The following is a 25,442-nucleotide window of genomic DNA, read 5'->3' as shown; positions in this document are numbered from 1 at the left end:
GGGGGTACCCGCGTTTCCCGAGTGCAAGGCCGCGTCCCACTCCCGCCCACGCCGGCCCCACCGGGGTTCTACCACCGCTCCACTCACCGGCTCCCGCCACCTGGGTTCGGCTCCAGAACCTCGGCCGCCCGCGCCTCCCGACTCGCCCGCCCACCGGCCTCTCTTTCCAGCCCCCGCCGGAGTGCAGGGGCCCCGGGCGGCGCCGCAGCGGAGAGCCGGGTCGGAGGCCAAGCTGGGGCGCGGGCCAGAGCGGCCGGGCCGCCGGGCGAGGGAGAAGGAGGGCGCCCCCTCTCCTCTCGGGGCCATGTCAATGCTTTGCACTTGGAGCCGGCGTGCGGCTGGGGGTCCTTCCCCAGGGCCCTGGGACCCGGGCGCCCCCCGCCTCAGGCCCTTTCGGCGGGTCGGGTCGCCCCGCCGCGCTTTCCCGTCCGGGCGCAGGCAGCGGCGGGCGCGGGCTGCGGGGTGGGGGCCGGGGCAGGGGGAGGGGTCTCGGGGCCCGCTGGCCCGTCATTGGTTAATATTTTATTCTGTTGACATGTTTTCTTACTGCTGAGGCTTCCGACACCTTCTCCCCGGGCCCCCCTCCCGGCCGGAGCTTGGCTTGAGCTGTCAAAACCCCGCCCCCGGAGACCCACAATTGGTCCAAAAAGCGTAAAATCAGCAATCAAGGGGGGCCTGGCTCGTTAGCGCAGGGGATCCGAGCAGGGCAGGACATGTGAGATAGTCACAGTTTTCCAGAGATCACGACAAGATCTAACCAGTCGCGCGTGGTCCCCGGCGCCGGAGCGGGCCAGCCCAGCCCAGCCCCGCGCAGAGCCCCCGCCACCCCCGCGCCCAGAGCCCCGCGCCCCTCGCCGTGCGCCGGACGCGGAGCCGGGAGAAGCCGCCGCTGCGCTTGCCACCCGGGTCGCCCTTCCTCCGCGCGCGCCGCCGCCCGGGCCGGGGGTCCGAGCCGCGCGCCCCCGGCCCCGGCCCCTGGGCGCCTGGGCCGGATGTCCCGATGAGAGAGCCGGCGCTGGCGGCCAGCGCCATGGCTTACCACCCGTTCCACGCGCCACGGCCGGCCGACTTCCCCATGTCCGCCTTCCTGGCGGCGGCGCAGCCCTCCTTCTTCCCGGCGCTCGCACTGCCGCCCGGCGCGCTGGCCAAGCCGCTGCCCGACCCGGGCCTGGCGGGGGCGGCGGCCGCGGCGGCCGCGGCGGCAGCAGCGGCCGAGGCGGGGCTGCACGTCTCGGCACTCGGCCCGCACCCGCCCGCCGCTCATCTGCGCTCGCTTAAGAGCCTGGAGCCTGAGGACGAGGTGGAGGACGACCCCAAGGTGACGCTGGAGGCCAAGGAGCTGTGGGACCAGTTCCACAAGCTGGGCACCGAGATGGTCATCACCAAGTCTGGGAGGTAGGGCGGCTGGCTGGCCGGCGGGCACGCAGGCGGGCGGGCGGGCTGGGGCACCCGACAGCACCGACCAGCGCCGAGCCCGCCGCTCGCGGCTCGCGGCTCCCGGCTCCGGCCCCGGCCCCGGCCCCGGCGCCACGCTTAGCTCCCACAGACATCCAAGTTGACTTTTCTCATTTGGCACCGAGCGAATTTTTTTAAAACTAAACCATCAAAATCTTCCGAATGAAATAAAACGAAAACACGCTCCTAAAGAATAGTCCCAACCTTTCTGAGTCCCAAAGCCGAGGAGGCCCCGCGGCTCGGCCCGGGCGGGTCTCCGAGATCTCGGCTGCGGCTCCTCAGCCCTGCCGCCTCGCTCTCCTGCCTCCGGGTCTGACTCTCAGAGCTCCAGGGAGGTGCAGCATCTCCCGGACTGTCCTCTGACCCTGGAGCCCAGAATGAGACTCGCACCACGCTAGGCCCAGGCAGGCCAGCTGATTCCAGCCCGCCATTCCGTTCCGGCAGTAAGCCCCGAGCGGGCCCGGCTGCCGCCTGACCTGGGCTGGGAGCCTTGTCCCGGCCCACGTAGCGAGGAGCTCCCAGCTCACACACGGCTCCAGGCCTTAAAGCCAGAAGGAAATCACAGTCCCCAGCCCTCCACCTTTCGACTCAGCCACCCAGATTCCAGGCCTCAGGTTCACCCTCTTCCCCCAAAACTTAAGGTTCTTGTTCGGCTGTAACCCAGTTCCCCAAGCAAACATCTTCTGGTTTTATTTTTGGGAGTTTCAGTCCCCGTGGGCATATCCCCTGAATGAATTTTGGGGAGATTCAAAAGAAGCAGGTGTATTTCTAGAGGGGGCCTGGATTTCTTCTCTGGACATCGGCTTTCATCTCAGATGAGGGAGAAAGACAGTCACCAGACCTGAGGATAGGGCCGATGGGAAACCCTATAGTAAGAGAGGGTTTGACAAGCGGAAATGGGATCCCCCAGGAATAACAACCACAGGAGGGGTCTCCCAGGCATTGAGATGGAGGCAGAGGACAGCAGGGAAACACAGATGGGGAAGCTCCTGGCAGTGGTGCGTGCCCGGGAGAGTGGGGTCCTCAGACATAAAACCGGGTTCCATGGAGTCTTCCCCTTCACCTTTCCCGCAGGAGGATGTTTCCCCCCTTCAAGGTGCGAGTCAGCGGCCTGGACAAGAAGGCCAAATACATCCTGCTCATGGACATTGTAGCCGCTGACGATTGCCGGTATAAATTCCATAACTCGCGCTGGATGGTGGCGGGCAAGGCCGACCCTGAGATGCCCAAACGCATGTACATCCACCCGGACAGCCCGGCCACGGGAGAGCAGTGGATGGCCAAGCCTGTGGCTTTCCACAAGCTGAAACTGACCAACAACATCTCCGACAAGCATGGCTTCGTGAGTGCTGGGCGAGCGCAGGGAAGGGGGTCGGAAACTGTGCATCCGGTGCCGCAGGGGGTGGGGGCGGGAGAGCAGGCGGCGGGATTCCCCTCCGGGGAGCGCTGGCCGAACCCTCGGAGTGCCCCTGCTCGGGTCACTGCCCTGTGGCCTGTGCTAGCTGAGCCTGGGCCCACAGGGCTCCGCAGGCCTGGGGAATGAAGGGGTTGTGGGGCGGTAAGCTCCAGGCTGCTCATAATCTCGGCTGGGGTCAGGCCTGCCAAAGCTCTTCCTAGAGCCCAGCGGGAGGCAGGTGCGACCGGGACTCATTTGTGCAGCCTCTGGTCTTTAACTGCTGAGCTTGGAAGTCCTGCCCCCGACCTCAGCTTTTCCTCGCCCTTCCCCTTGACCCCTGTCCCCATTTCCCCCCAAACTAGGAGATTCGAAAGTCAAACCAGCCCCCTTCACATCCTAAGACTCCTTTCCCTCCTCCCACAGGCAGATGCCCCACCAGGAGGAGGGAGTTTGGGGGTTCTCTCCGTTTCTGCCTGAGCCAGGCCCCCAGTGAATGGGAGGGGGGAGTTGATGGGGCAAAAGGGACTGCCCATTCAGAGTTAGGGAAGTCGTTGAGCCCCTGGAAGGTCCACATCTTCTCTCCGTGGAGTTACTAGGGGCTTAGCAATGAGCCCAGGAAGAGAGGTTAAGAGTGGAGTTTTATGGGGTTTTTATTTTGTTTTATTTGTTTTCAACTGGCGTAATTTTTTTAAGTGGAGAAAGAGAAACTGCGATAAAGAAAACTGAGAAAAAAAATAGAAGAAAAAGAAATATAGGCAAGAAAGGGGGCAAAGAAGACAGGAGAAAATCACAGAGGAGGGGGTGCAGGAGGCAGACGAAGAAGGAGACAGAGACTTGCAAAGAGGTTGGGTCCCCAGGGAGTAGAAGTGCTAGGGCCAAAGGCTGGGGGCTTCCAGCTGACCCGCGCCCTCCCCACAGACGATCCTGAACTCCATGCACAAGTACCAACCGCGCTTCCACATCGTGAGAGCCAACGACATCCTGAAGCTGCCCTACAGCACCTTCCGCACCTACGTGTTCCCGGAGACCGACTTCATTGCGGTCACTGCCTACCAGAACGACAAGGTGCGCTGGGTGGGCAGCGGGCCCAGGCCCTGCCCCGGCGCCCCCTTACACCTGCAGGCTCCAACCCTTCACTCACACCTGCCCCAAGCCCCCAGGACCCACCCTGCACCCTCACAGCTCACTCCCCAGCACCAAGTCTTGCATCGGTAAACGCAGCACCCACCGAAATCCCCCAGGCTCCCTCCCAAGTCGGTGACACGTACACACAGGCTCCCCGGGAGCCCAAACAGCTGGGCGCTCGCTGGGGTGGGGATGTTTACTTAGCAATTAGCAGAGACTCCGGGACCGCACTGACTTTTTTACATTTTATTCGTTTATTTCTTGGCTCAGGGATGGGAATTTAAATGAAGAGAGGGAGCCTGAGGCAATCTGCCCTGGTTTCCCGGCCGCTGGGAAACCAGCGATAGGAACCTAGGGCCAAGTTTTCGCTCTCCCAGGGGGTGCCAGAGGGCGGGACAGGTGACACAGCTTCCCAAAACACCCCCCCATCCGTCCAGGCCCCCAACCCCTTGGGAGGTGTTTAGAGACTTTTCCTTTAAGTTAAAGGGCTTTTTCTTCTTGCTGCCTTTCTACGCTCTCTCTCTAGAGGGGCAGAGAAGCACTCCCTCTGGGCCTGTGCCCGTGTGTACCCCTCTCCAGAGAGTGTCCAAGGGCCCTACCCGTCATTCTTTTTGTCTTTGTGAAACGATGTGTATGTGGGTATGCGGGCAACCTTTTGGGCGCCTTGGATACGTGTGGAGGTGTGCGGATTCGTTTGGTTCTGTGGGCACTTGTTTGTTTTGCCTGTGTGTGCTTGCGTGTGCGCGGGCCCGTGAGTGTGATCTGTGCCTGTGGTGTGGACTTGCGTGTGCTCTGCTGTCCCTGTGCGCGCCTGCTCGGATGCCCCGTTTGTTTAACTTGAGTGACGAAGTGGCCCTGGGTGCATGCTTGGGCAGATCTCGGCTCTACGCACGGCTTTGGGCTTGGGTGTACAAGATAAGAGAATATGCCTCGAATAATGTTTTTGGAGGAGAGACCACCGTGGCTTCCCGCGAGGCCGGCCGGCCGGCCTCACCTCGTCCTCCGGCTGGGAGCGTCCTATCCTAGGCGGGCGGGTACCAAGCGGACCTTCGCGGGGCTCTCCTCTGGGCCGGCCTCCTCTGACCTCGGGGTGCCCCAGGCCAGGCTGGAGGAGCCGCTTTCTGACCTGGCGCCGCCCCCTCCGTCCCTCCCGCAGATCACGCAGCTGAAGATCGACAACAACCCGTTTGCCAAGGGCTTCCGGGACACCGGGAATGGCCGGCGGGAGAAAAGGTGAGGGGTGAGCCATACGGCTTCACGGAGAGTGCCCGAGAGAGCAGGACGCGGGGCTGTGTGCGCGCGCCTCTGACCCGCTCCCTCCGCTCATCCCCAGGAAGCAGCTGACGCTGCCGTCTCTGCGGCTGTACGAGGAACACTGCAAGCCCGAGCGCGACGGCGCGGAGTCGGACGCCTCGTCTTGCGAACCTGCCCCCGCGCGGGAACCGCCACCCTCCCCGGGGTCAGCGCCTAGTCCCCTGCGCCTGCATCGGACCCGAGGTGAGGGTCGGGTGGTCGGACGGGGGTGGAGGTGGGGGGGTGGTGGAGGGGAGGGCCTCCTCAAGGCGCCGGGCTGGCTCTTTTCAGCGTCGGGTAACCGGGTAACCGTCAGCAGTGTGTCTGGCACGGGGCATCCGACCCAGGCCTTCCCTGGTAGGGGCGGTCCCCGGTAGCTAGAAGATCTGGCTGGACTCCGAGCCAGGCCCCGGGCGCTGTGTGACTCTGGCAGTGAGTTTCCTTTACACGGCTCCGTTTCTCCAGCTGTAAATACGGGGCCTGAGATTAGGTGACCTGCAGCAGCCCCCTGCCCGACGAGGATCTAGAAACTTCGGACGCGCCTTCCCCGAGAGCGGGCCTTTCCCAGTCTCTCCGACCCGGCCCAGACGCCGGGGGAGGCCTCGCGTCTGTCTCTTCCCGGGCCCCTGTGACCTCGCGCGTCCTCTTCTCCCCGCAGCCGAGGAGAAGTCGTGCGCCGCGGACAGCGACCCAGAGCCGGAGAGGCTGAGCGAGGAGCGCGCGGGGCCGGCGCTAGGCCGCAGCCCGGCTCTGGACAGCGGCAGCCCCCCTCGCTTGACCGACCCTGAGCGCGCCCGGGAGCGGCGCAGCCCGGAGAGGGGCAAGGAGCCGGCCGAGAGCGGCGGGGACGGCCCGTTCGGCCTGCGGAGCCTAGAGAAGGAGCGCGCCGAAGCGAGGCGGAAGGACGACGGGCGCAAGGAGGCGGGCGAGGGCAAGGAGCCCGGCCTGGCGCCGCTGGTGGTGCAGACGGACAGTGCGTCCCCCCTGGGCGCCGGACACCTGCCGGGCCTGGCTTTCTCTGGCCATCTGCACGGGCAGCAGTTCTTCGGGCCGCTGGGGGCCGGCCAGCCGCTCTTCTTGCACCCGGGACAGTTCGCCATGGGCCCCGGAGCCTTCTCCGCCATGGGCATGGGTCACCTGCTGGCCTCGGTGGCGGGCGGCGGCGGCAGTGGTGGAGGAGGCGGGCCAGGGGCTGCCACCGGGCTGGACGCAGGCGGGCTGGGTCCCGCGGCCAGCGCCGCAAGCACCGCTGCGCCTTTCCCTTTCCACCTCTCCCAGCATATGCTGGCATCTCAGGTAAGGCCTGTGATCTGGAGGGAGAAAGAGCGAGGGGGGCATAGGGCCCGAGGGTGCCACGGGGGCTCTGAGCTTCCCGCGGGCAATGACTCTGTCCTGGGGAGACGCGATGGACACTCTCCAGGACACCTAGATGCAGCGAGACTAAGACTGTAGGTCTAGGGTCTGGTCAGAGCACTGTTTCTGACTCGTGTGTGACTCTGGACAAGTCCCTGACCCTCTTTGGGGGTCCCTTCCCTATGCCTCCAGCACCCAGTGGCACCCATTAGACTCTTCCTCTGACAAACTGGATCTGCCTCTGGCTTTTGTGAAGTCCACTTTCCTGGCCTCAGGACACTTCTCTTGGAAACAAAAACTCTTGGTTCACTGTCAGTCCCTGAAAGGCTTAGATGCCTGGAAAAAGGGAGTAGGAAAATTTGCAATATTTTCTGGACAATCGACTGCCACAATGACCCACCTCTCAGATACTTCTGGCGCCTTTCAGGCCCTCCAGGAAGTCCTCTGACCTGACAAAGAACAGGACTGTTCCTTCCCCCTGACCTTGGGTCTCCCAACTCCTCCAGCCACACATCTCAGGGAAGAGGGGCTCAGTTCCCCAGGCCCAGGCTTAAATTCTGAGCTCCCAGGGGAGACTTTATGAAACTGGCCAGCAGCAAAATACGGAGATCCAATGGGGAGAGCGGCCTCTTTGGTTGCTTGGGTGGAATATTCCCTGTGGAAAGATTTGGAATCTCTACATTCACTTTCTTCCCTCTGAGGTTTCTGGCAAATTGAACCCTTGAGATCTTATCTTAAGGGAAGGAAAATAGGAGTTCAGGTCTGGGAAGGCTCCTTTGGTTCAGAAGCAGATACTTTTGAAGTGGGGGAGGGGGTTCTGAAATGGGTTTTTCAGTGTCAGGGATGTGTCGAGTGAGTGAAGCACTCACATCACGTGTATCTGTGGCTCTGAGATGGCAAGGAACCCTCTGGAAAATGGAGCTCAGGGCTGGAGGTTTAGTCTGCATCCTTGATTCTGTGTGTATGCGAATGCCTCCTCCCCAGCATGGGTCATGGGGAAGTCAGGGCTTCTAGATACAGCCTGGGCAACAGGTGCAAGACCAGGTTGAGAGTACCTGGCACTCAGGAGGCATCACTTGGTATCCTGCTAGTGGTCAAGTTCCTGTGCCAGGGTAGCCTGGCCCTGGCCATTAGGTAGAGCCAGCTTTGGGGGGATCTGAAGCCTCCCTCCTTCCTCCCCACCTGAGATGCCAGGACTGAAAGCCCAGTAGGGCTTGACCTTCTCGGGAAGGATATTTTCTCATTCCTGACTAAGCTACTTCTTTCCTTCTCCCTGCCTGAGCCAGGCCTGAGTCTCCCTGGAAGCCCAGCACAGTCAGCTCCCTGCACTCCTCCCCATACCTTCATACTCTGGGGAGTGAGCCATTATCTCAAAGGTCAGATAATCCAAAAGTCGGGCCTCACGGACTCAGACGGTGTTTGTCCAGGGTTTCCTGGCTACTTACTGTGCTCTCCACAGGCAGACTTTGCATTCCTTCCTCAGCTGCCACTGAGGTGCCACCAGGAGTTCTCTGTAGAATATCCAGGCCAGTTTATAAACGGATTGGCATCTATGCCCTTCTCCTGGCCCAGGCAGGAGATCCCTGAGCAGGCAGGCAGGTAAAAGGAGAATTTATAGAGCTCCTCCCCTCCCTTGCCTGCACTTCCTCAGTCCTTTGGGGGGCACCTGCAGAAAGCAGGGCTGGGGAGGACACTGTTCTAAGTGAGCAGAACCTCCCAAGACAGCCAAAGCTGCCTGCTTGCCACCTGGCTCTGTGCCTGCCCAGTTTCCTCGCTCTAGGCCTTTGCCCATGCTAGTTCAGCCACCTGGCATGTCTTTCCCTCACTTGTACTGTAATACCTGGCACAGAGCTTGATGGCGCCAGACCTCTGCCTCATCACCCGAAGTGGGCTCCCTTCTAACGGGGTTTGGCTGCAGCATACTGGCTCATGCCTACCTGTGCTGCTTGGGGTTACAGTTCCGGGAGCTCTGGGCTTATATTCCTAGAACTGTCGGGTGCTGGTAGCGCCACCCCCCAGCCCCCAGCTTCCCCTCAGAACACCTCAGGCAGGATGCCTAACCCTTGTCTTGTTCTGTTTCTTCCAGGGAATCCCAATGCCCACTTTCGGAGGCCTCTTCCCCTACCCCTACACGTACATGGCAGCCGCTGCGGCCGCGGCCTCTGCTCTGCCAGCAACCAGTGCTGCGGCCGCTGCCGCCGCCGCCGCAGGCTCCCTGTCCCGGAGCCACTTTCTGGGCAGTGCCCGGCCCCGCCTGCGTTTCAGCCCCTACCAGATCCCGGTAACGCTCCCGCCTGGTGCGAGCCTCCTCACCACTGGGCTGGCGGCTGAGGGCTCCAAGGCTGCCGGCGGCAACAGCCGGGAGCCCAGCCCGCTGCCGGAGCTGGCTCTCCGCAAGGTTGGGGCCCCTTCCCGGGGTGCCCTGTCACCCAGCGGCTCAGCCAAAGAGGCGGCCAGTGAACTGCAGAGCATCCAGAGACTGGTGAGTGGGCTGGAGAGCCAGCGAGCCCTCTCCCCCGGCAGGGAGTCGCCCAAGTGAGGGGGCTGCCCAGCGGCTCCGCTGCCACGCAGACCTCCCGGGCTGCCTGCCCCTGCTGCTTGGCACGTGTACAGCACAGAATGGGTATTTATTTACATAAAGGAGCAAAAGCGGGCTGTAGCAGCCGGAACAGAGGCCCGCCCGACCAGCCAGCCGGGGCCTGGGACATTTCCCTGGGCCTCACAAGGAACCCGGCTGCCGGGAACGCAGTCGCTTAGGAGCCATTGGTCATGGTCCAGATCTGCTCCAGTGGCAAGGTGGCATTGGCCAGGGGCCCCTCTGGGTCCTCCGGCGCTGTGGGCAGGCCTCATTGCCCCGCCCAGCGGTCTCTTCCAGAGCCAGAAGGTGCAGGAGTCAGGGATGGGAGCCTCGGAGAGAAGCCCAGAGCCCCTAGCCTTGGGCCTGGACCGCTTGAGAATCTGCAGTGAGGGATGCTGGGCTCAGTGAAGACTGAAGTCAGTGTAGACTTGAGCTGGGAGGGACCTGTTCTTTTAGTCCTCCCACTTCTTCCCCCAAAAAGACAGGCTCCCCTCCCACCCCTGGGTCAGCGGAGGGAGTGGCACTTCTGCCTTGAGTCCCCAGGGAAAAAAAAAAAAAAGATATTTATGAAATAAATGGTAATTTGTGTAAATAAGCTTTAAGGTTCCCAGAATATGCAAATTGGTATTAATTTATTCAAAGGTGTACATTGCTGTGTACATAATATCTAGAGATTAATTCATAGCATTTAAAATTTCTTTTCATTTTACATGAGCATCTATATTGTACAGGGCTGAGGGGGGGGTCCTTGGCTGCGGGAGAAGCCCCGACCCCCGGAGGAACTCCCACCCCGCCAGCCCCTCGGCCCCTCCGCCCGGGCTTTGCTCGCCCGGCCCGCGGGCTCCACCTCAGGTTTTCACTTTTCGCTACGGAGCGAGACGAAAAGACAAAAACGCGAGAAAACAATAAAACGCTGCAATGCGAAGTGAACGGCGCTGTGCGCTCTGTGGGCCGCGTGGGGCAGGGGCGCAGCAAGCGCGTAAGGAGGGACTGGAGGCGGGAAAAAACGTTGGGCTCCCCCTGCTCGGCGGCAGCTGCACCCCGGGGGCGGCAGCGGGCTGGGGCGGCCGGCGGAGCTGCGAGGCCGGGCGGCGCCGGCGAGGGCCGCGGGCTGGGCGGGGAGGCGCCGAGCCGCTTCGAGCCCCCCTCGCGCTTCCCGCGCCCGCAGCCTCCCAGGCCAGGGGCCGGGCTCCCTCTGCTGGCCACTCGCCTCGGGCCGCCGCCCCAGCCCCTCCGCACCGGGGCTCCTGGCTCCCTCTCTGGGGCTCCAGAGTGGAAACGCATCCCCTTTCAGCGCCTCTGGGTAGGTGGAGCTGCCCTACTCCCTCTCTCCCTTCTGAGGAGCTTGGCCGTGGTGCACCCGATACCGCGGACCCTAGAATCCTTTTCCATCTCTCTGCCTTCCGAACTTCAAAAAGAAACAATTCTCGGGGCACCTGGCTGGCTCAGTCGGTAGAGCATGCGACTCTTGATCAGGAGGTCCAGAGTTCGGACCCCAAGGTGGGTGTAGAGATTACTTAGGAAAAAAAAAAAAAGAAGAAGAAAAAAACTTTTCTCCTTGTCAGGGTTGTTGACTGGAGTGGCAGAATCTAACCTGAGAGTTCTCCCGTGTAACTCATCTAGATCTCTCTTGGAGGTTTGGGGAGTGTGAGTCAATAGGCTACTACCTTTCCTGCCTCAGTTTTCCCTGGTATAATAACGGGCTCAGCTGGGGTATCTCTAGGGGTCCCACTGTGTTAGTCTCCATTAGGCACGTTCTTCACCCCCCCCCCTCACCCCCGGCCTACTTCTGCAAGGAGAGCTGCCTCCCATCCTTTGAGCTCATCTCTGCTTCATCCAGCCGACAGGTGTCTCCGGCCCCAAATCCTGGTAGTGGGAAGGGGTGGGAGATGGGCTGTCACTCCTTTAACCCACCCTTGGGTCTATATGCGTCACTGAGCCCCCACCTCCTTCCCAGTTCTCTCCTCTTTAAGCCTTGGGAGTCCGTGCAGCCCCGGACTTACACGCTGCCTGCCCACCTAGGGCACTTGGGGGGGGGGGGGAGCGGGAAGCACGGGTCCCCAACTCACCAGGAACACCAGGAATGGTGAGATGAAGGAGGGTGAAGGTGGAGTTGGAATTGATAGTATCCAGGCCTCCAAGTGCCCTGGACACCTCCGCGGGCCAACACACTCGCAAGGAAAGAGAACCATGTCCGTCTCTCCCAGGGAGGGAGCTGGACCCAGGCTACGCTGAATTCAGTGAGGGGCTTGGCCAGTGAGAGAGTGAATCGACGCAGAAGTTTGTCCCGGCCCCCAGAGGGGGGGAAGAGGCTGCTTCTTCGCCGCCTCTGACCTTCCGCGGGCAGGACAGAGAAGGGTTAGTCCAGGAACGGGGCGGGCCAGAGAGACCACTTTCTCAGCTCAAGTAGAATCCCTCGTGGCAGTGTGCTTAATTCGAGGTCGCTTTGGGCTCAAAACGCCCCTAAAATTCGAAGAGCAGGGGCGCGTTCACTTCCGGTTTCTCATTGCACGTCTAGGAAGAAAAGCCGGCCAGAGGCGGCAAGGGCTCAGCAGTCGGCTGACACCAGGGGGCAGCACCGACCTCAAGCCGCGCGCAGAGGGGGGAACTCGAGGAGGGTCGCTGCAAACGCTAGGCAGGACGGCCGGCCTCGTTGCGGCCGCATTCTCGCCGCGTGGTTGTTGCCGCGTCCCAGATGGGGTGGAGTGATACTGCAGGGCCTCGAGAGGCCCCAGGCCCTGAGTGCAGCTTGGGGAGTCGTCCCCCCGTTCCCCCACCGGCGAGTCTCCTCCCGGAGTCGCCCTCGCGGCGCTCCACTGGGTCACAGCTGCGAACCTGAGTTCGGCGGCGGCAACCGCGCGACCAGCAGCAGGGCCTTGCCCCAGACGAAGGCCAGGCCTCTTTCTGGCCCAGTTAAGGCACCCGCCTCCCCTGCCTCACATCCCTCATTGTTCCCGGGATCCGCAATTAGCCCGGGCGCCTCGCGTCCCGCCGCTCTGGTGCCCGAAGGCCTTCCTAACCCTTCTGGGCCTGGCACCAGGGGCCCTAGACGGCAGAATGGCCTGCGCGCGGATATGTGTGGAGGGCCTGTTTCGGGTGTTGGGAATTGGGTCGCTGCGGGGCCGTGTGTGTTGAGGCTGTGGGGTCAGAGAGGGAACTGTGCTTGTGGGTGCGGGATGGTGAGTGTGACTCACGGGATCTTAGACACTGGGGATGTGGGTGCGGGGGCTCTGTGAGACCCCTAGCGGCGAAGTAGCACGGATCTAGAGACCTAGAGCAACTCAATTTCTCTTAGGTTAATCCGAGTCTCCCGAGCCCCTCCAGCTATTCCCGAGCCCCTCCAGCTATTCCCTCCCCCCGACCCCGCCACGCGGCGGCGGAGGAAATGTACAGCATTAGTGGTCTGGCCCTGCCCGCCACCCAAAGGCGCTGAACTGGGGTCCGCCTCCCCTGTGTACCGTGAAGACCCACTCAGGGCATCCCTTGAAGCTGGAGGGGAACGTTCAGCTTCCTGTTGCCCAGGACCTACATAGGTGAATGCCTCGGCTCGAGTTCCCCCCCACACCCCTTTTCCCGGATATGGGATGGTTCGAGGGACAGAGTCTCGATGAGACCGAAGTCTAAACGCTGAGCCTGCCTTCTTCCCAGCTTTGGGAAGTACCCCACATCCAACCCCACTCTTTCCTCTCCTTTGCCGACCTGGATTTCAAAGTTTGAAGCACCAGGCCAGCAGGCAGGGGCCGGCGAGGGGCCGAGCGCTCGTGTTCTAGGGATTGGACAGCAGAGGGAAGAGGGCAAAGGGAAAGGAACCTGAGCTCCGGGTCCTCTCTGGGCACTCCCCGGAGAGCGCCCTCGGGAGTGCAGCCTGATCACCCCTCGGTGAATGCGTTGATGCCAATGTCGGATTCTGGGATTCTGATTTGCTCTTGGAGCTCCTTTGGAGCTCTCGGAGGCTAGATTTGCTCGCCCCACCCCATACCCACTCCGAAGCACCTGGTTCCCAGAGCCGACGGCCGCTGCTCTTTTCCCGGCTCCTCCCCTGGGTACCTTCCGCAGCTCCCCGCCCAAAGCAAACCGGATGCTTGCCCGGTCCGCGAGCCGCGACAACTCCCCAAGTGCCCACGAGATGGCGCTCCAGGCCAGGGGCCAGACCGCGGCGGGACGGCTGGCCCCAGGCTGGAGCAGGAGGTGGCCGGAGAGATCCACAGAGACGGGCTTGAAGACAGAGCCACGACTGACGCAGTTCCAGGCCTACAGACGGGCACAAGCACCAGAGGGACCAAGAGGCTCCGCAGAGTCCGAATGGGGCTGTGGTGGGGCTGCCGACACACGCCCGGAGCGACGCTTCTTTCCTTCCCCTTGCGACTGTCCTGGGTTGCCAGGTCGCCGACCTGCGAGACCCTGGCTGCAAAACCGCCCGGCCGCCTTCTGTGTGCCCGGCTGGGCTGGGGCCTTCCATGCCTTTCAGAAGCGGGGTTATGGGCTTGAATCCCCCGCATGCCCGACAAAACTGCTTTGGCCTGCGGGGCCTACTGGACGGTGCAGCGGTGCGGGATAGGAGGCTGAGGCAGCTCAGTGGCCGAAGGGCGGGATCCAGTGCTCCTCCCGCCCAGAAGTCAGCCTAAGCTCCTTCCTCCAGCTCCTCACCTTTTCCACTGCGGTCGGGGGGGGGGGGGGGGGGCGTACAGGATGGGGCCCCTGGGGCGAGCCCTGCGGAGCTGCTCTGGTGACCTGCTGTAACCCCTGGGCTCCAGAAGCCCTGGGGAAGCTTTGGGGCTGCATTATTCCAGTGGGAGGTGGTGGGGAATGGGGAAAGCACAGCGGTCAGCCCGAGTCAAGTTTGAATGGGAGGGGAAAGATGTGAGGCCAGATTGCTACTTTGATTGGGGTGGGGGGAAGGCTTTGGAAGTCTGATTCCAGCTGACCCTTAACGTTCCTGGATGAGCTCTGGCACTCTGGGAGATCATCTCCTTTATTATTAACTAAAGGCACATAGCTAGAAAGCAGCCCAGTCCACACCAGCTAGGGTGATTTCCAACAGGACACAGTCACCAGCTTGTTGTGACCCCAGCCAGGTGTCTTCCCTGCACTAGGCTTCCAGCTCTCTCCTCTTCAATGTCTAACACAGGATAGGATCAAACCTTTGGTACTTCAATAGTTATCTACACATTCATCTACTGCTAGCAGAGGAGTCGGGTACGAGGCTAAGCTCTGGCTCCAGCTGTGTGGGCAATGTGACTTTCTTCTCTGGGCCCCAGAATCCTCTTCCTGAGAATAAGTGGTTTGGGCCAAAATCAACTGGATCTGTGAGTGACCCGTCGACCTGGGTCCAATCCCCAGGGATCCCCAACCTCAACTTCTTCCTACAAGAGGCAGGGCCTATACTTCCATTTAGTGTTTGAGGAACCTAAGCCTGAGGGGTACTGTTGTTGCTGGCGTGCTTGGTGTGGGGACGGGGCTGGTGGCCAGGATGAATTCACAACTGGGGAAGTGCTTTCCAGGTCCTGAAAGTCTCGGGGAAGCAACTGGTTCTAGCTGCCTCAACCCCTTGTGGGACGTGGTTACTTCCTCCCTTACTTTCCACCTTGGAGCAAACTGTAGGCCAGGCACAGACTGGTGGAGGGTGACTTGGCCACCTGGGACCAGTGTGTTGAGCTCCTAAGGAGACCAGGGGACACCAAGGGGGGACGTTCTAATGCCCATGTTGAAGGATGCCCCCCACACCTGGGATACCCGAGAGGCTAATTCCTTACCTGCGTGGAAGGCTTTATTCAAAGCATCTGCACCCATGGGCTCCCACTGAACCTTCACTGGCAGGGTGTTGGCTATGAACCCCCATTTCAGGGATGAAGACACTGAGGTTCAGAGAAATAAAGGGAGATGCTCAGGCTAGCCAGTGAATAAAGGAAGAGGTCTTTCGCAATCCCCTGGGTCTGATCCTTGGAAATGTGAGCTGATAAGGGATCAGACGTAAAGTCAGCCTCGGCTGAGAAAGGGCAGAGAATCTGGGCAAATGCCCTCCCACCCAGCAGAAGGCATGTCCATGAAAGAAGCAGCCCGACTCAGAGCCTAATGCAGGAGACCAGGGCCTGAGTAGCCTCCCTGCTTCACATCAGCCCAGCAGGGCCTGCCAGGGACCCCTCCCTGGTGGGGGCAGAGACTTCTGTGTGAAACCATAGTAGGGGTGTCCATGGGTTACCTGAGATGTCACTTAGCAAGGGCTTAGCTCAGGCATGGCTCAGGTTTGCTTTCCTTATTATTGATTTCCATCCCAAAGAGAATAAGATATCCTCAGGCCCTAAGGGGAGGAGCCGATGGGAGGAGCTGTGGGGTCCCCACTGTGTGCTTCACACTGGGCTTACATTTTCTTATTAGTTTTAGGCACTGGGCAGTGGGTAGGATTATTCCCATTTTACAGAGGAGAAAACCAAGGCTTGGACATGCCTGAGGTCATACAGCTGCTAAGAAGCAGGTCAGGAGCCACACCAAGGTCTGGCTGCCCCCTAGCCTGTGCTCTTTCCTGGAGGCCTCAGATTTCCTGCTTTACAGAACCTGGGGGTTCTGAGTCCCACCAGGCATTGGGCCCAGCCCCACGCAGCTGGCTCTTATGGGACTGGTGCTTATTCAGCCCTGGCCTGGCTGGCCCATTTCTTTGCCCTGTCCCAACTTTGGGTCTTATTCCCTCTTCGAGGGCCTGTCCACCCTTCCAGCTTTGGCCTCCCACAGCTGTCCTGGTGTGTTCATGGCAGTTCTAGTTTTATTACTGATATCATGAGTTCTGAGAAACCCCTTAGCAGTCACCCAGTAGGCACCCTACCTTTCACACACAGACACCCACACAGATTCCTCCTATAGACAGCCATGCTTGCACATCCATGGAGACTCACACATAGCGTGCTAATACCCCCCCCAGACACACAGATGTATACATGTATGGACTCCCCCCAACAGGCACACTCATTTAACAACACATACCAACACAGAGATATACATACACACATACACAGACGTGCACACTCACACGGACACACATGCATGCAACACGCAGAGATATGCCTACACAAAGACACTTGGTGGTTTTCCACAGAGAAACCTCCTCTCCAGACTCTCTGAGGCTCCTGGGTGGGGGGCAGTTTGCTGGAGCCAAGCCCATTCCCACCCCACCCCTCAGCATCACCACATCTGCTCTGGGAAGGGAATATTTGTTTAAGGTCTCTGTCTCCTATGAGATCATTGGCTCCCTCAAGGCGAGGCTGGTGTCTGTTGGGCTTATTGCTAGGTCCCTAGACCTAAAACTGCTTAACAAACACATGGCAGGCATACATAAAGCATTTGCTGAATGGAAGGAAAGAAGGAAGGAAGGAAGGAAGGAAGGAAGGAAGGAAGGAAGGAAGGAAGACACCCTTTGGAAGCAGGGCCCACACCTGGTCCCTCCAGGATATGCTTGCCCAGGCCCAGAAGCCCCTGCCCCAAGTCCACTTGGCATTGGCCAGAGAGAGCCCCTGAGGGCCAACAGGGGCTCCTTTCTGTCCTGAGGGACTGACCCCCAGGGAGGGTATACATCTTGCCTGAGGACTTGCCTCTGCAGGAAAATACTCCAGAATGCTGTAGTCTGAATTTTTGTATCATCCCAAAATTCATTACCCAGGTGCTGGTGTTAGGAGGTAGAACTTTGGGGAGGTCATTTGGTCACAAGGACAGAGTCCTCATGAATGGGATTAGTGCTGTTATAAAAGAGACCCTTCCCCTTTCCACCATGTGAGGATGTACTGACACATCTACCACCCAGAAGAGGTTCCTCACCTGGCCCTGCTGGCCCTCTGATCTCAGACTTCCAACCTCCAAAACTGTGAGAAATAAATGTGTGTGGTTTCTCAGGCACCCCGTCTGTGGTATTATGTTATAGCAGCCCAAGGGGACTAAAGGCTGTCCACACCCAAGCCCTCCCAGCCCTCAACCCCTCTCTCCAGCCATGCTGGAGGATGCTCTGTTTTTGAGAGGCTCTGGGGCCCGCCGGCCTCTGGGCCTTTGCTGCTGCTGAGCCCCTGCCTTGAGTAACAACTTTACCCGCCACCCCCAACTCCAGGGCAAGCCTCTCCACCCGGGACCCTTGAGAGGCTCCCAGCAGGTCTGCCCGCCCACGGTTCCTGCCAGCCAGGACTTTCCTGAAACACGGATGAGAAGGGGTCACTGCCCTATTTAAAGGCCTCCCAAGGGGGCACCTGGGTGGCTCAGTTGGTTAAGCGTCTGCTTTCAGCTCAGGTCATGATCTCAGGGTCCTGGGATTGAGCCCCACATTGGGCTCCCCAGTCTGTGGGAAGACTGCTTCTCCCTTTGCCTCTGCTCTCCCCTGTGCTCTCTCTCTTGCTCAATCTTTCTCACAAATAAACAAAATCTTAAAAAAAAAAAAAAAGTAAATAAAGGCTTCCCATGATCTTGGTGTCCAGAATCCTCAAACCGGCAGTGAGTTCTGCCTACGAACCCCACCCTGCCCCTCTATTCCCCCCACTCCACCCTAGGGCTCTACCCTCACTGTCCACCTACCCAGGCCTAGGTTAATCTTGCCGATCTTGCCTCACGTCCTTCTCACACTCACACGCTCTTCCCTCTGCCTGGGATCTTTTCCTGTCTTCCTTCAAAACTTGGCCCACTGCTCCCTTCTCCAGGAAGCTTCCCCTCGACATCCTCCCTTCTGGGTAAGGTGCCCACACACAATGTTCTATAGTTAGTATTCAATGAATGAGTGACTCGGGCTAATCACCTTCCCCTCCCCCTTCACTTCCTCCCCATGGAGATAAGAGTACCTAGCTCGAGGCTGGTTTTGGTTGAGATGCTATTTGGAACAGTGAATGCTGCTTCTCTGCTCTCCTCCTGAGGAGGAGCCCAGGGGCTCCTGGGGATGGGGTCCTGGGGGCCATCGAGAGATAGAGCCAATTCCCCTCTGTCCTGGGCAGCATCCAGGGGTCAGCCCACCAAAGTTAGGTGACCCCTCCTGCCCTGGAGGCCAGCACAGGCCAATGAGACCTGGCCTCCTGGGGTGACAGGTTATCAAGTCCCTGAGCCCGGGGAAGCTGGCCTAGACTTGAGCGCCTGTGTGTTGGGGTGTCTGTGGCTGAGGACAGAGCCCCCACAGGCGACTGTGCTGCTGCAGAGAAATCCTGAGGGCCATGAACCCCAGTGCACATGCCCCTCGACAGGGCCTCCTCTCTCTCCTACGGAACCCAGGCCCAGGAAAGGGATGTTTCTTGCTGGAGGGTGGTTTGCTGGTGACCTGACTGCTCAGTGGGGCCTGCCAGCTGCCTGGGCCACGTGGCAGTGGCGACCTCCTACCACTAGATGGAGATCTGGAGTTGTCCAGGCCTGGAGCCTAGGACTCCGGCTTCTGCTGCCCAGAGTCCTTGCCCCTCCTGCCTTAGGCCTGTTTCAGATCAAGGGTTCCCAGCCTGCCTGACTGTTGCCTCTGGGGGATCCAAGCCTACTTCCTGTGCCTCCATTCTAATTTCTGGCTAGGTCCTGCTGCCAGCCAATGAGGCTGAGGGAAGTGAATGACCACGGACTTTGTGTAGCCAGAGTCCTGTGTTCAAATTCCAGCTGCATGTCTCGCTCTGTGGCTTTGACCCCTTGAACCTCATGTGTCCTCATCTCTAAAAAAAAAAAGGCCTTGTATCTACTTATTCTGCAAAGGGCAAGAGGAAACGTGGCTCCCTGATTGCCACACAGAGAGGGTGGGGAATTGTATCGCTCCGGTTCACAAGCTGACCCAGGAGGGACTGAACACAAGGCGGTCCCCATTTGCCTCATCCAACCTTCCCCCGGAGCTCCTTGCTCTCAGGGCCCTGTGGGGTCCCAAGGAAGCATGGCCCCGTCCCCTCCCTCAGGTTGCTCACAGGCAGGAATAGGATAGAACACAGCAGGGGGCGCCTGGCTGGCTCAGTGGGTGGAGCGTGGGACACTTGATCTCAGAGTTGTAAGTTCGAGCCCCTCCTTGGGGGTAGAAATTACTTAAAAATAAAAGCTTTTATTTATTTATTTTTAAAGTTTATTTATTTATTTGAGAGAGAGCGCACAAACAGGTGGGGAGAGGCAGAGGGAGAGGCGGACTCCCCGCTGAGTAGGGACCCTGATGCAGGGCTCAATCCCAGCACCGTGGGATCATGACATGATCCCAAGGCAGATGCTTAACCAACTGAGCCACCCAAGTGCCCCCCCCAAAATTTTTTTTTTAAAAAAGAACATGGCAAGTCCACAGAGAGGTGAGAATAAATGGTTTTGGGCTGGTCATCCTCCAAGAAAGGGCAACCTCACATTCCTTCTGCCTGGAATGCCCTTCTGCCCCTTCTCCCATGTCCTCTGAATATTTCATTATTTTCTAAGGCTCAGGCCAAAAGTCCTTCACTTCATCATGCCTTATCTGACTCCTCCCTGCTCCAATCCTGGGCTCCCACAGTCCCGGTATATCCCTCTCTGCTGGCAACAGCTCCTCAGGCCAGAGATTTGGAGCTGGGTTTGGGCTTCTGGCACAGAGAAGATGTTTAATGCACATACGAAAACATGGCCAGAAAATGAGGAAGACTTCATGGAGAGGTGACTTGGAAAGATGGGAGGACATTTCAAGAGCGCGGGGGCAAAGTGCTGGGGTGGTGTGGGGAAGGGGGGCGCCATCCCCAGCTCAGGAAAAGATGTGAACTTACTCAGGGCAAGCAGCCCTGAGAGGAAGGTAGGTCCAGGAGGGCGGAGGTAGCTGCAAGACCTGGGGAGGAGAGGAACTGGTTCCTTAGAGGGTCTCCTTGGAAACCCCAAACTGAAATTCCTCGCTGTCTGGCCACAGTGCTGGGGCGAGGGCTTGGGACTCCTCTAGCCTCTCTCGGGGGGTCATGACCCCATCCCCACACCTTCCTCACCCCACCATGCCCCATCTTCTCCTCAGCCACCACCTAGGGGGGAATCAGTGAAGCCAAGACCTGTGATAAGGCTGGAAGGCCAGGTGGCTCCCTGTGTGCCCCACTGGGGGCAGTTTTCAATTCTTTCATCAGCTTGGTTTACCAGGGGGCAGAATGGGAAGAGCTCGGACTGTGGAATCAGATGGACCTGATGTCCCCTTGGCTCTGCCACCCCTCCGCTGGGTCACCTGGGACAAGGGGCTCCCCTCTCTGAACAGAGTGTTTCCTCAACCTGTGAAACAGTAATGAGAGTAACCCCCTCTCCCCACCAGGTTGTCCTAAGGTTTAAGGAACCAATGCATTTTACCAAAATGGTTATACTCTTTATCCTCCCCAAGGGCCCGGGAGTAGACTCTGGTCCCTAGTCCCCCTGCCCTGCTCTGCCCCTCACGGTGGTTCCTGGTTTTCCTTGCACCGCCCTCCCCCGCCCCAGGCCCTGCCTTTCCTTACAGAGGCTGGGCCCTGGTCCTGGCTGAGCCTGAGCCTAGGGCTGGCTTGTGGCATCTGTATAGCTTGTCCTCAGGCCCCCTCCCATAGCCTTGCATGCTGACCTCCTAAATGTTTTTCCAGACAATGCCTGTTTTCCAAACCTTTCGCACTCTCCCACCTCACTGGTGGAAACTTACCCTTCCCAGGGCTCCCTCCCTTGGAGCCATGCTGCGTGGGGGCCCATTCAACTTACTGTGTCTCCTCCCCCAGATGCCATGCTGGCAGCTTCCTTCAGCATCTGGGGGTCAGATTCTGGCCTGGGTCCCAAGGCTTCACTTCAGAGGCTCAGAAGTCCCCTGCCCCATCACACAAAGGCATTGCTTCGTAAGTCCTGGGCCAGGGCTGAGGGGTCATTTCCCTTCTCCCCTGTTGACAGGCAGGAACACTGAGTTCAGAGAGCCCAGTGCGGGCTCCACAAGTGGGAAACATGAAGGACGAGCCCAGGGAAGCCGAACATGGAGCTTGAGATGGTTCATTCTAAATCACCTGGCTCTTCCTTGCTTCAGGTGGCTCCTCCCCAGAGTTCATCGGTCTTTCCCCGCAGGAGGGATGTGCGGGAGAACCTTCACCCGTTCACACACCAGAACTAGCCAGGCCTGCTTCTCACCATGTGGGGAGCCATGGTGAAAAAGGCAGAGGCCATGAAGAGTTTAACTTTCTCGCTTTTACATGACTTCCAACAAATAGGTATTAAACAGCTTCTACGCTATTGTATGCCGGGCTTCATCCTTGCTCTCTCAGAGGCCCTGGTCTCCTTGGGTTTGTTTGGTTTTTTTTTCATTCTTTTTAAAAATTGAGATATAATTTGCATACTATAAAATCCACCCTTTAAAGTGCAACAATTCAGTGGGTTTTACAACATAAGGCTGTATAACAATCACCACTATCTAATTCCAGAACATTTCCATCATCCCCAAACCAAACCTTGACCCAATAGCAGTCACTGCCCCTGCCCCCAGCCCTTGGCATCCAATAATCTACTTTCTGTCTCCGTAGATTTGCCTATTCAAGACATTTCATATAAATGGAATCATACAATTTGTGGGTTTTTTTTTATGGCTGGCTTATTTTATTTAACATAGTATTTTCAAGGCTCATCCACATTGTAACATGTATCAGTGCTTTCATTCCTTTGTAAGGTTGACTAATACTCCACTGTATGGATATACCACAGTTTGTTTCTCCATTTGTCTTTTGGATGGACATTTGGTTTGTTTCCACTTTTTGGCTATTGTGAATAATGCTGCTGTGGTCCTTCATGTGAAGTCTTTATGTGGACATGTGTTCTCATTTCTTTTGGAGTTGATGTTTAGGAGTGGAACTGCTGGGTTAAATGGTAACTGTTCAACTTTTTGAGAAACTGCCAAACTGTTTTCCAAAGTGGCTGTACCATTTTATAGTCCCATCAGCAATTCCTTGCCATTTTTGGAATATGCCAGACATGCTCCTCCTTGCTCCCCAATTTCTTGCTTGGAAAAGCTAGGCTTTACAAAACTGTAACACATCCCCACCCTCTCCACTCCCCTCTCTCTGATTGTTGTCATTACTGACACTATGCATTTTTTACTTTATTTATTGTCTCCCCTCATTAGAATGTGAGTTTTGTTTTATTCATTGTATTGTTCCTAGCACAGCGCCCAGCACTTAGCACCTGCTCAGCAAATGTTCGTTGAGTAACACATGAATGAAGACATGGATGGCACTGTGCTAGGCACACAGGGTAGAGTATGGTGAAACCTCAGAGGGGTGCCCCGAGTGTCACCGAGCTTGGACTCTGCCTCCACCTGTCAAATCTGTCACGGCGGCTCAGCCCAAACTATTAATGCTCTCACCCTCGCCAACCACAGTGAAGAGGGACCGAACCTCTTCCCTAAGCTAGACAGAAGGTGGGGGAGGCAAGTTTGTTCCCCATGCAGTCATTACAATAGGCCCACCTGTCAGGTAGGACACTGTTGATAGGCAAGGGAACAGTTTAGTCAAGGATTTGAAAGGTGGCAATTGGAGAGGGCAGTAGACTTGATGTCAAGTGCCCCACGTCGGACCTGTCTGTCCCCCTCCAGGACCCAGTCTGCCTCAGACCCTGGATGTGAGAGCTGCTTGACAGGAAAGGATGTTGGCTTTTCCCATACCAGGAATGAAGGACAGACCATCCCAGCTGCAGAGCTGACCCAGTGGGTCTTTTATGGCCTCATCTCAGCTGGCCTCTGAAGGCACATTAGTCAAGAATCCTTCTGTGGCAAGGGACAGAAATCCAGTTCAAGCTGAAGAGAAGGAGCAGTTCACTGGAGCATATGGTGCTTAGAAGTGCAGGGGAGGGGGCAGCCAGTCTTCAGAATGCTGACAGCCAGAGACACACGTGTCCTGGGCTCTCCCGCTCTTGTTCTCCTCTCTCATTTTTTTTTCTTTGCATGTTGGTTTCATTCTTTCCTACCACACATGGGCTTCTTCATGGGACAGGGAGCTTGGCTATGGAAATCAGCTTAGTGGCCCTGCTGCTCTCCTCAGAACAACCCAGAGAAACAGTTTGGCCCAGCTATGATCACGTGCTCACTTCCCTCATACACCTGCACCAACAGTCCATTCCCATCTGCCACTATTTTTGGTATGGTTACACCAGAAAATCAGGCAGGCTTGTTGGTCTCTCACAGAATACCTGCTAGGTACTAGGTTTTTGCAATATGATTTCTTTTAATCCACGCAACTACCCTGCAGAAAAATATACTGGTCAGGCCTTTTTTGGCTCCTACTGACAGAAGCCCAGCTCAGATTAGCTTAAGCCAAAAAAGGAATTTATTGCTCACATAACTAATAAAAACAGGAGTGGACTTTAGGCATAGCTGGATCCAGGGAGTCAGATTAGTCTGGGCTATCTCTCACTACCTCCAGCTCTTTTTTTTTTTTTTTAAGTTTATTTATTTTGGGGGGAGCCTGGGTGGCTCAGTTGGTTAAGCATCTGCCTTCGGCTCAGGTCATGATCCCAGGGTCCTAGGATTGAGCCCCACGTCAGGCTTCCTACTCAGTGGGGAGTGCTTCTCCCTCTCCCTCTGCCCCTCCCCTGTACTTGTACTCTCTCTCTCTCTCAAATAAATAAATTCTTTTTTAAAAAGTTTATTTTTTTAAGTAATCTCCATATCCATTGTGGCATTCAAACTCACAACCCCAAGATCAAGAGACACAGGCTCTTCCAACTGAGCTAGCCCCTCATTAGCTTCAGCTCTTTTAAAATTTTTTTAAAGTAGGCTCCACACCCAATGCGAGACTGGAACTCACAACCCTGAAATCAAAAGTCATATGTTCTACCGGCTGAGCCAGCCATGCACCCCTTAGCTCCAGCTCTTAACCTGACTCCCCTCTGTATTGGCTCAGGCACATTCTGCCCGCACAGCGGGAAAGATACACAAGGCATCCAAAACCCAGATGTCCTTTATAGCCCTCAATACCAGGGGAAGAGAGGGGTCTGCTCTCTGTATGTAGAGCAAACTACTTGAGGAGACTCTGACTGGTTCCTGTGAAGGTCACCTATCTACTCAGTGGACAGAAAGGCAACTCTAATTGGCCAGGCCAGGTCACATGCCTACCCCTGCAGCCGGAAGATAGGATAGACCTATGGGTCGTGGTGCCACCAGAACTGGGAAGGAGCAAACAGATTGCATGGCCAGCTATCACTGGAATAATTTTCCTATTGTACAGATTAGGAAACTGAGACATGGGGAGATTAAGAAACTTGCCAGGGCTGTATGTACTAGAGATTCAGCTGGGATTCAAACCTATGTTTGTCTGCTCTTCCCAGAACATTACCCTGCCCCCTTTTATTTTTTAAAAGTATTTATTTATTTATTTATTTGGGAGGGGTGCAGACCAGAGGGAGAGAAAATCTCAAGCAGACTCTACTCCCTAATGCAGGGCTTGATCTCATGACCCTGAGATCATGACCTGAGCTGAAACCAAGAGTAGGGCGTTTAACCTACTGAGCCACCCAGGTGCCCCTGCCCCCCTTTAAAGTGATATTGAAACATCACCTGAACAAGTAGATTCTTCCCAGCACCCCTTGCAGCAGCTGTCACAGAGAGGATGCCCTGGTAGGAGGGGGCAGCCACACGTTCAGATTAAAAGTTTTTATAAGCCCTGCTCCATGATTGAAAGAGTCTCTGAGGTCATTAACTCCTGTTGCCATACTAAATCAGTAATCCATCACCTGGCCTCTGTTTGGACATTGCCCATGACAGGGAACTCACCACCTCCCAAGGAGGTAGCTTATTCCAGATGTGAACTAGTCTAATGGTTAAAAACATCCCCAATGGTTAGAGACAGAGCAGTTTGGGCTGGCCCCTGATTGTCTGTTTGTCTTCATTCATCTGTAGGAAAGCTTTTGCATTATAAGTGGAAGAGTAGACAGAAAGGCAGAGGGGGAGCCATCCAAATATTTGAAAGTTGTCAGGCACCCCTTCCTCTAACCCACCCAGTCATCTCTCCAATTTCCTTAACTGCTCTCCATTAATGAGAATATTAGTGAGAATATAATAATAATAATAATAAATTATTCTATCCCTGGGGGCAGCATCTATAGTCTCAAGAGCCCTCGAGAAAAATGTGTGCCTCAGTGAGTAGAGCACAGAACACAGGGGCCTCTCTCCTCCTTCACTGGTTTAACTAGAACCCAACATCTCTTGGTTTTGGTAGCCATGAAACATTGTTGGCTTAAATTGGTTCTATCGGTTCTGCTGTTTAGCCACATCACCTCTCCATTGTGGACAGTGACACTGACATTTTTTTTAAATCAGAAGTGGTGGGTCAGGGGTGGCTCAGTCAGTGA

General features: G+C 57.4%; 1 protein-coding gene across 1 annotated transcript; it reads left to right on the top strand.

The window, feature by feature from the left end:
* Nucleotides 1-1,000: 1,000 nt before the first annotated feature.
* Nucleotides 1,001-9,161, top strand: TBX2 (T-box transcription factor 2). Its single transcript, XM_028109404.2, has 7 exons — nt 1,001-1,395; nt 2,530-2,797; nt 3,770-3,916; nt 5,133-5,209; nt 5,310-5,473; nt 5,928-6,565; nt 8,709-9,161. Exons 1-7 carry the CDS (start codon nt 1,001-1,003, stop codon nt 9,159-9,161), a joined length of 2,142 nt encoding a protein of 713 aa, XP_027965205.1.
* The last annotated feature ends 16,281 nt before the right edge of the window (nt 9,162-25,442 follow it).

Source organism: Eumetopias jubatus, unplaced genomic scaffold, assembly GCF_037043125.1.
Source record: "Eumetopias jubatus isolate StellerSeaLion01/CBP00866 unplaced genomic scaffold, mEumJub1_p1.0 scaffold_10, whole genome shotgun sequence".
Taxonomy (NCBI): Eukaryota; Metazoa; Chordata; class Mammalia; order Carnivora; family Otariidae; genus Eumetopias; species Eumetopias jubatus.
The sequence above is the reverse complement of the archived record's forward strand: the minus strand, read 5'-3'. Positions and strand labels throughout refer to the sequence as shown.